Source organism: Bison bison, unplaced genomic scaffold, assembly GCF_000754665.1.
Source record: "Bison bison bison isolate TAMUID 2011002044 unplaced genomic scaffold, Bison_UMD1.0 scf7180017864249, whole genome shotgun sequence".
Lineage (NCBI taxonomy): Eukaryota > Metazoa > Chordata > Mammalia > Artiodactyla > Bovidae > Bison > Bison bison.
In genome coordinates this window covers 612,210-621,970 of record NW_011494821.1, presented here as the reverse complement: position 1 = coordinate 621,970, position 9,761 = coordinate 612,210, and the positions used below count along the sequence as shown (strand labels likewise).

At 49.5% G+C, this 9,761-nt stretch overlaps 2 protein-coding genes across 2 annotated transcripts in view; one reads left to right on the top strand and one right to left on the bottom strand.

Moving 5' to 3' along the window:
• The window catches only part of LOC104994044 (vitelline membrane outer layer protein 1 homolog), a 1,045-nt gene extending 444 nt beyond the window's left edge, over positions 1–601 (top strand). The window contains exon 2 of the mRNA XM_010847503.1: positions 53–601. Coding sequence (XP_010845805.1) covers positions 53–390 — 338 coding nt within the window. The 3' untranslated portion in view covers positions 391–601. The remainder of the gene's footprint in view (positions 1–52) is intronic.
• Positions 602–1,606: 1,005 nt separating this feature from the next.
• Positions 1,607–8,072, bottom strand: TM4SF5 (transmembrane 4 L six family member 5). Its single transcript, XM_010847387.1, has 5 exons — positions 7,709–8,072; positions 3,015–3,095; positions 2,341–2,477; positions 1,913–2,096; positions 1,607–1,831 (listed from the first exon to the last, which is right to left on the bottom strand). The coding sequence occupies exons 1-5, from the start codon at positions 7,880–7,882 to the stop codon at positions 1,817–1,819; spliced, it is 591 nt and encodes a 196-aa protein (XP_010845689.1). The 5' UTR covers positions 7,883–8,072; the 3' UTR covers positions 1,607–1,816.
• Positions 8,073–9,761: the final 1,689 nt, after the last annotated feature.

Here is a 9,761-nt window from a genome sequence, read left to right as displayed (position 1 = left end):
GAGCACCTGGCGGGGAAGCCCCTGAGGCCTGAGTCGGGCTGGAGGTGGGTAGGGGGCACCGCGAAGCCAGTGCGTCTTCGCTTCCTCCGCAGGTGGGGATGGTGGAGTGAGCCGCTGTGGTGTCCCGTCGGCGGCTTCCTGGTGGCTTTCTCGCTTCGAGTGGAGGCACCCGTGACCTTTGGGGACAACACAGCTGCGAACAACGTTCGCTTCCTCTGCTCCGACGGCACGGAGCTGCAGGGGCCGGGCCTGACCTGGGGAGACTTCGGAAACTGGAGTGAGCTTTGTCCTAAAGGTATATGCGGCTTGCAGACCAAGATCCAGCAGCCTCAAGGCCTCCTCGACGACACCGCCATCAACGACGCGCTCTTTTTCTGCTGCCGCAATTGATACCATCGCCGTCCTCCCCAGCCCCTAGCCTCGTCCCACCTCCGCTATTAAAGTTTCTCTGTCTTGGCTTTGGTCTGGCTTGTTTTAGGGATGGGAAACTGCGTCGCCCCGTGTTCCTCTTAACCTGGCATTGGGCCAAGCCAATGGGGTTGGTCTCAGAAATCTGGGCTTCCCTGCTGGCTCAGACAGTAAAGCCTGCAATGCGGGAGACTTGGGTTCCATCCCTGGGTTGGGAAGATCCCCTGGAGGAGGGCATGGCAACCCACTCCAGTATTCTTACCTGGAAAATTCCCATGGACAGAGGAACCTGGTGGGCTACAGTCCAGAGGGTCGCAAAGAGCCAGACACAGTGAGCGACTAAGCACACTCAGAAGTCTAGGGCAAGCTACAGAAAGTTACCGACCCATAGCTCAGGAAAAAAAAAAAAAGAAACAAATGCACTGAAACAGATTTTGCTTACAGGTTGAGGAAGTCCTTGCTTTTCTGACAGCCTCTGCAAACGTGTCATCCCCATTAAGAGCCCAGGTTGTTTCCTTTCTGAACCACCAGTGACCCCAGATTAAGAAACTTCTACCAAATTAGGTGACAACGCTATATTGTCTTAAGGCTTCATTTTCTAGAATTTAGGAGACTAACATGTCTTTTCCATGAGTGCCTGCTCAGTTACTCAGTGGAGTCCGACTCTATGACCCCATGGGCTGTAGCCCACCAGGCTCCTCTGTCCAGGGGATTTCCCAGGCAAGAATACTGGAGTGGGTTGCTATTTCCTCCTCCAGGAGATCTTCCCAATCCAGGGATAGACCCTCATCTCCTGCTTTGGCAGGTGGATTCTTTACCACTGAGCCACCTGGGAAGCTTGTCTTTTCCATATGTTTCCTTTTCTTCCCCCTACAAAACTCAAACAGTGGCTTTTCTGTACATTGAGTCCTATTAAGTGTCCTTGTCCTTGCTGCCCTCTCTGCCTGGACTCTCCCAACAGTCCAGATGATTAGCCCATCCACCAGATTTCAGGTCCAATTTTTCTTTCTTGAACTTTGTCTTATGAAAAAGGTCATGCGTCAGTGAATATCTATCCCCAATACCTCCATGTTCTTAAAAAGTGCTTATCACCAACTGAAATAATCTATTGCCTCTTTTAAAAACTGTCCATCTTCTAACCCCTGGAATGTTAAATTCTTTAAGAGCACAGAACTTGCCTGTCTTGTTTATACAGTACTTTCAGTGCACCAACAGCTCAGTATTTATTAAGAAAATAGCAAGCAAGGTATAAGAGCCCCAAGCAACGGTGTACCTGGAGGCCTTCCAACACTCCTTGTATAAGGGCACAATCTGAGACGCGGAAGAGAACTCTAAATACTCTAGTTTATTCCAGGGTTGAGGCGGGCCAGGTGGGTATCCAGGAGCGACGGATCACGTAGATGGAGCCTCACTGAGAGGAGCCCTGCGGAAAGATAAAGTGAGGACAGGACACAGCCAGGGAGCAGATAGGTTTCCTTGCCAGCTCCATCCCACACCGTCCCACCTGCTTCTTCCTGCAATCGCCACAGAGGACACCAATGGATGCGTTCACCAGCTGCACCCCACAGAGCAAGATCTCCAGGCACGATGCGGCCACCAGCAGCGAGAAGAGCGTCACGTTCCAAAGGACCACATCGGGCGGCTCCACGCACAAGTTCCATTGCGTGCGGTTGAGCAGGTAAGAGCCTCTGCGGGTGGGGCAGGGTCACGCGAGAGCAGGAGGTCACGCGGAGCGCGCCTCCCCCCCACCCCCAACCTGGGGCTTCCCGCCCCGCGCAGGCGCCGAGGGGGATATGCACAGAGCTCGTTTGGCCCACGTGGAGGAAGCAGTCTCAAAGCCGAGTCCGGCCTAGGTTCCCCGGTCCGCGTGGGAAAGGCAGGTGGGCAGAGACAGAGAATGGGGCAGGGCCACGAATACAGGCTAAGCCTTACGCGGTGTCTTGGAAGTGGTAATCCCAGGAGCCGTTCATTAAGCACTGTGGTCCAATTCGGAGCCCGGTTCCCGAGACCGAGAGGCAGTAGATGGCGCCAAGCAACCCGATAGCTGAGCAGAAGACTGAGCGCAGCATCTACATGCACAGCGCAATGAGAGGTGTGTTGGGCCGTCCCCTACCTACTCGTGGGCAAACCGTGCCTGGCCCCGTCCCCCCGCCACCCCATCTTTTCCAGTGTCGTTAAAAATACACTTCCCGTCAAATGCCGGGACTGGAGTTCCGCTTAATCCTAAGAGCCGGTGGCCATGGAGTTTCAAGGGGGCTGTAGTCCCCTCTGGTCAGGCCCACTGAAGCCTAATATTTGTCGGTGCGAGGGAGTGGTGAGATGGAGCCTAGGACTCTGCAGAGGTGCTCATGAAGCTGGGAATTCAGTAGAGAGACCACGGCTTTAGATGTGGTTCTTCGAAAACCGGTTCAAAGACCGAAGCTGAATCCTGTCTTTATTATTATTTTAAAAATTTACTAGTCTTTTAAAGTTGTGTCCTATGGCATATGGGATCTTATTTCCCCCCACCAGGGATCAAACCTGGGCCCCCTGTGTTAGGAGCACAGAGTCTTAAACACTAGACCACCAAGAAAGTCCCTTGAGCCCCATCTTAATTTGGATCTTACCCTGCAGCGATTTCCACAGCAGCCTGCACCACAACAGCCTTTGCCCCCGGCCCGGACGGCAGAAATTCCCGGACAAAGTACCTATTGGAGGAGAGTCGATGTAATAGCAAGGCCAGCAGGTCCCCAACTTGCATCGATGCTTACCTCCTCCTGGAAGTTTCCTGTGATGCCTTCAGCCCTTTGAACTATAAGGAGACCTTATCTCTACTTTTCCTGCAATACTCTGGGGCTCTGCTTTAAGTTTATCTGTATTTATGTGCCAACTTATCTCTGTCCAGATTGTAGCCTCCAGGAGGGTAGAGCCCCAATATCCTTATATCCCCCATAAATCTCAGTATATAGTAGGTGCCCAAGTGAATGGGAATCAGGAAGCCTGGGTTTGATGCCAAACTTGTGCTCATTTCACACTCCATGAATTTATTCATCTCTCTGGGTCTCAGTTTTGTCCTCTGTAAAATGGGTCTGCGTACCTCCCATGGCTGTTGTCAGGATTTAATGAAATAACAGGTTGACTTGATGTGAAGACTAACTCAGAATAAATGGTCAATAAGTATAAAGTCCCTCGGCAACAGGAAGGAATAGTGGTGTTGGAGTGTCTGGTGAACTGGGATTATGATAGAGGGTGGAGGAGTATGTAAGTGAAGACTCTGATGGGAAGGGTGGGAATCCTCAAGATACAACCCTGATCCTGTCTTTCTTTCTCCTGTGGTAGTCCTTAGAGAGCCCACCCCCTACCAGGGTGTCAGCTGCTGCTTCTAACAATAGTTATCTCCGAATCAATACCTTCAAATTCAGATCTGACTGCCTGAAGGGTCTGTTCATTTGTATGTCTTGGTTTTAACTCAAGTTCATCCAACCTCATACTGACTTCACAGTTTATTCCCCCCAAAATTCATCTCCCTTTGGGTTTCTTGTCTCCATCAGTGGAAATATCCTCCAGGTCACTCAGTCCTGAAAACTTGAATCCTCCATACCGAGCCTCAAGTCCTTCAGTGGCTCTTGAATCTGTCAGTCCTTTCTTCCACCCAGTTAGTCCCCAGTCACCTCCCACAAGAAGGATGTGCTCATTCTCCCTGTTGGGTTTCCATGTCTCTTGCCCTGTGCCCATACTCAATCCTACATTGCTATTACCAGATTTTTTTTTTTTATTACTGCAACGGATCTTAGTTTCAGCAAACGGATCTTTGATCTTTGCTGAGGCATGCAGAATCTTTAGTTTCAGCTTGATCCCAGCAGGGATCAAATCCAGTTCCCCTGCATTGGGAGTGCAAAGTCTTAGCCACTGGACCACCAGGGAAGTCCTGCTACCACCAGATTGAACTTCACTTTCAATTGATCTTTTCCCTGATCCAGTCCCTTAGAGTCTCCTCAAATAGTCACCTGTCAAGACTGAACTCTATGAAGGTGTCTGAGGAGCCCTCCCTTTGGCTTCAGCCTTAGCTTTGTTGCACCCAACCAGGTTCTTTGCTTATCTCCCATCTCTATAATTCTGCAGCTGTCTGGATCTTTGCCTCCCTGTCTTCCTTGTCTATCTCACACCAATAAGGCAACATTTGGGTCTTCTCCAAGGGAGAAGCTGAGAGCTTTAGTTCCATTACATCATTCACAGCAACCTTACAGAAACACCTGCAGAGTTGAGTAAACTTTCCTCTAGACGCTCTTCCCTCTTCCTTGTCTCATGGCAGGTCTGGGGCCAGAGCGGGCCCCCTTGTTTAGCCTGTCTGGTTATATCACTTACTTGGAGGCTCTTGGACCCAGAGACACCTGGATTTATCTTTTGGATTTATCAACTTCAAATGACTTCCTTGTTTGTGATTTTTTAAAAGTTTGTGTATTTATTTATTTGGCTGTGCCAAGTCTTGGGCTTCCCAGGTGGCAGTAGTGGTAAAGAACCTGCCTGTCAATGCAGGAGACTGTAAGAGACATGGGTTTAACCCCTGAGTCTGGAAGATCCTCTGGAGGAGGACCTGGAAACCCATTCCAGTTTTCTTACCTGGAGAACCCCATGGACAGAGGAGCCTGGTGGGGGACCAAGTCCATAGGGTCACGAAGAGTCGGACATGACTGAGTGATGGCATGCACACCAGGTCTTAGTTGCAGCATGCAGGATCTATTAGCTGCAGCATGTGAACTCTTTAGTTGTAGCATATGGGATCTAGTTCCCTGACTGGGAATTGAACCTGGGCCCCATGCACTGAAAGCACAGAGTGTTAGTCACTGGACCACCAGGGAAGTCCCTAATTTTTGCTTTTTTAGCCAAAGTGTTTATTTCCTTTTTTTCTCTGAGCTCCTCTGTCTCACTCTCTGCTCTTTCTTTGTCTCAGTGAAAAGAGGTAATTGAAGAAGCAGGAGGAAGCACTGAGTTTATAGCTTGGGTCTGTTTACTTTTCTCCATCTCCGTGGCCACTGGACTTGTCCACACCATTGTTATCTCTCCTGGACAATTGTAGTAACCTCAGTTGATCTTCCTGCAGCCACTGCTGACCTCCTACTGTCCACTGTCCACCCAGCAGCCAGCCATATCCAACAGGATATGGAGCAATTAGAACTCTCATACTTTACTGATGGGAATACAATTGCTATAAGTACTTCAGACAACTCTTTGGTGATATCTATTAGCACTGAATATTTGCATACCTTAAGATTCAGCAGTTTTACTCTGTAGGTATCTATCCAATAGACATGCAAACATACATTCACCTAAAGACATTTATAGGAATGTTTAGAGAACATTATTTGGAATAAATCCAAGTTTGGAACTATCCAAATATCCATCAACAGTAGAATGTTTAAATAAATTGTGGTAATATTTACACAATGGAATGCATAAGAAATAATAAACTACAGTATTGTATACTAATATGGATGAAACTCACAAACATATGTAATTTTGATCTGAAGAAGTCAGAACAAAAGTGTCCAGTGTAGGATTCCATTTATGTAAAGTGCTAAACAGACAAATCTAACCTCTGGGTAGAAGTCAGGATAGTGGGGCCCTTGGCAGTGTGGAGTAGGGCCTGGTAGAAGGCCTGTCTGGGATTCTTGTAATGACCCAGATCTTGATCTAAGTGCCCAGAACATAAGTATGTCCCCTCTATAAAAATTCACTGAACTGTATATTAAGGATCTGGGAAGTTGTCTGTATGACTTTTAAAAAGCTAGAAAGTCCTTCAGTAGTTTACTCTGCACTTATAATAAAATTCAAATTCCTCACTGTGCTTTTTCGGGGGTGTAGATGCTCTGGCCTCTGCCCACCGCTGATCTCACCTGCTTCCCAGAAGCAGGCTGGTGAGATTGTGGGGAGGTGGTGTTGGTTTGGGCTGGCAAAGAGGTGTGATATGACAGGAAGTGAGGGAGTAGGGCTGGGAGGAGTGTGATGTCTTGAAGAGGGTTGAGATCAGAGGTATGGAGTGGAGTCCAACTGCCATAAATCCATGCGAGAGGAAGAGTAGGAGAAAAGGCCTTGGGGCAGGGGGTGAGAGGGGTGCTTTGTCGCTCAGTCACGTCCAACTCTTTGTGACCCCATGGGCTGTAGCCCGCCATGCTCCTCTGTCCATGGGAATTCTCCAGGCAAGAATACTGGAGAGGGTTGCCAGGCCCTTCTCCAGGGGATATTCCCAACCCAGGTCTCCCTCATTTCGGGCGGATTCTTTATCATCTGTGCCACCAGGGAAGCCCTGGTAAGAGGAGATTGTTGTATAAAGGAAAAGCTCAGTTCGTTCCCCATTTAGCGAACGGAGCTGTGGTCAGCAAAAGAAACAAAGATGAAGCATTCCCCTAGAGAATTTCATCAGTCAGCCCTGCTGAGAAGTGGGGAACAGTGCGGGGGATAAATCTTTTGCCTTCAGGCCATAAAGATGTTAAACTCACTTGACAGTCCCTTGGAACTTCCCTGGTGGTCCAGTGGTTAAGACTGTGCTTCCACTACAGGGAGCATGGGTTCAGTCCCTGGTGGGGGAACTAAGATCCCAAATGCCATGCGGAGCACAAACAAAAAAGTTCCCCTACACAGGGAGGGGTTGGCAAACAGGGGTTAAGAAATCCGGGAAATCTGTGTCTCACCTTCCCCCACTTTTCCTGACAGGTCCTGGTCTCCAGAAAGCAACGGGGACCCCTTCTCCACCACACTGACCTAGGTTCTGAGTTTATTGTTAGTGCCCAGTGCGTGGTGGGCATCCAGAAATGTTGGACAGGGAAGTGGAGGAGGTGACACTGAGCTGATAGGTAGAATGACTGATCTGCGACATCACTACCTGGCTCCAGACACCATGCTATCACTGTAAACCACCCCCCACCCCCCAACACACACACACTGAGGCCATTATTATCTTAACCCGATAACCTCCCTGGGAACCAGCTGTTCCTTCTGTCTCAACCCTTGTCATGAGGTGTTCCCAGCATCTGCTCAGCAGTGGGGACAGGGAAGGGCTGGGAGGACCAGCTCCCTACCCAGGAGGAAACAGTTGAGAGCAGTGAGGCTCCTTCCTTCTCATTCAGCTCAGACGTTCAGCTCAGGACCCTGGGGCCGAGCAGCAACCCTACGCAGTGCTTAGCATTTGGGGGCAGGCTGGATGGGCTCCCGGTCCCCACCAAGCCACCACCATCCTTTCCATTCACTCTCTCCCGCTCCTGGTCAGGACCCCAGAGAGTGGTGCTCCCTCCCATGGCCCATGTGCCCTGGCCAGTCCTCTCACCATCAGGCCCCCGCCAACGAAGCCAGCCATGAGCCAGACTTGCAGGCTGAGGTGGTCCTTGGTCCAGGTGGTCTGCCCGTTGGGCACCAGCAGGAGGGCGTTGGCCACGATGCAGACCAGGGAGAGGGGGATGAGAGACAGCCCCACGAAGCGGGCACACTTGCCGGTGCACATGGTGAGGCTCTCGGAAAGGACAGGCGGTGAGTGAAAGTGAACCCAAGGTTCCCGAGTCCAGAGGAAAAAACAAGCCAGGAGCAAAGGTCGGGGAGGAGGTGTGGCGAAGCTGGCAGCAGCTGATGATAAAGGACAGGGGCAGGAGACGTGGGGCTGCTGCAGAGACGCAGGCCAAGGGGAGGATGTGGTAGACGAGCTGGGGGAGGCTGACCCACAGAGGAAGTTGCATGGAGTCGGTGTGTTCTTCCTCTTCTTCTGCGCTCACCTCGCCACAGACCCTCCGTCAGCTCCTTACCTGCTTTGTGACTTACCCAAACCCCTTAATGTCTCTAAATCTCAGTTGTCTTGTTTGTATAAAGGGCATAGTGATGCTCCTGGGCTCTTGGACTGGTGGTGAGGATTAAATAGGGAATTCCCTGGTGGTCCAGTGGTTAGGACTCTGCACTCTCACCGCCAGGGGCCTGGGTTCAGTCCCTGGTTGGGGAGCTATGATCCTGTATGCCATATGGTGCAGCCAAAAAAAAAAAAAAGGAGTGAGGGTGAAAAGCATTTTGTAACAAAGAACACACTAAGACAATGTGTGGTAGCCTCATTGCTTCTTAGCCCCACAGAGACGCTTCCTCCTGGAAAGAAACCAAGAAGATGGTGGTGTTTTTTCTGTTCCTTCTTGTCAGTTCACTTCAGTCCCTCAGTCTTGTCTGACTCTGTGACCCCATGGACTGCAGCACACCAGGCTTCCCTGTCTATCACAAACTCCTGGAGCTTGCTCAAACTCATGTCCATTGAGTCAGTGATGCCATCCAACCATCTCATCTTTTGTCATCCCCTTCTCCCACTGCCTTCAATCTATCCCAGCATCAGGGTCTTTTCCAGTAAGTCAGTTCTCCACATCAGGTGGCCAAAGTATCAGCTTCAGCTTCAGCATCAGTCCTTCCGATGAACATTCAGGACTGATTCCTTTAGGAATTGACTGGTTTGATCTCCTTACAGTCCAAGGGACTCTCAAGAGTCTTCTCCAGCTCCACAGTTCAAAAGCATCAATTCTTTGGCACTCAGCTTTCATTATAGTCCACCTCTCACATCTGTACCTGACTACTGGAAAAACCATAGCTTTGACTAGATGGACCTTTGTTGGCAAAGTAATGTCTCTGCTTTTTAATATGCTGTCTAGGTTGGTCATAGCTTTTCCTCAAAGGAGCAAGTGTCTTTTAATTTTATGGCTGCAGTGATTTTGGAGGCCCCCAAAATGAAATCTCTGTTTCCACCGTTTACCCATCTATTTGCCATGAAGTGATGGGACCAGATGCCATGATCTTTGTTTTCTGAATGTTGAGTTTTAAGCCAACTTTTTTACTCTCCTCTTTCACTTTCATCAAGAGGCTCTTTAGTTCTTCTTCACTCTCTGCCATAAGGGTGGTGTCATCTGCATATCTGAGGTTATTGATATTTCTCCCGGCAATCTTGATTCCAGCTTGTGCTTCCTCCAGCCCAGTGTTTCTCATGATGTACTCTGTATGTAAGTTAAATAAGCACGGTGACAATCTACAGCCTTGACATACTCCTTTCCCGATTTGGAACCCGTCTGTTGTTCCATGACCAGTTCTAACTCTTGCTTCTTGACCTGCATCCAGATTTCTTAGGAGGCAGATAAGATAGTCTGGTATTCCCATCTCTTGAAGAATTTTCCACAGTTCATTGTGATCCACACGGTCAAAGGCTTTGGCATAGTCAATAAAGCAGAAGTAGATGTTTTTCTGGAACTCTCTTGCTTGTTTGATGATCCAGTGGATATTGGCAACTTGATCTCTGGTTCTTCTGCCTTTTCTAAATCCAGCTTGAACATCTGGAAGTTCACGGTTCACGTACTGTTGAAGCCTGG

Bases quoted from the DNA above. Each gene is read 5' to 3' on its own strand.
- TM4SF5 (XM_010847387.1), bottom strand. From the start codon at position 7,882: ATGTGCACCGGCAAGTGTGCCCGCTTCGTGGGGCTGTCTCTCATCCCC. The intron at 3,096-7,708 runs GTGAGAGGACTG...CTCCTCCAATAG, and splicing joins TCGTTGGCGGGGGCCTGATG to GTACTTTGTCCGGGAATTTC. The intron at 2,097-2,340 runs GTAAGGCTTAGC...CCCCACCCGCAG, and splicing joins TACCACTTCCAAGACACCGC to AGGCTCTTACCTGCTCAACC.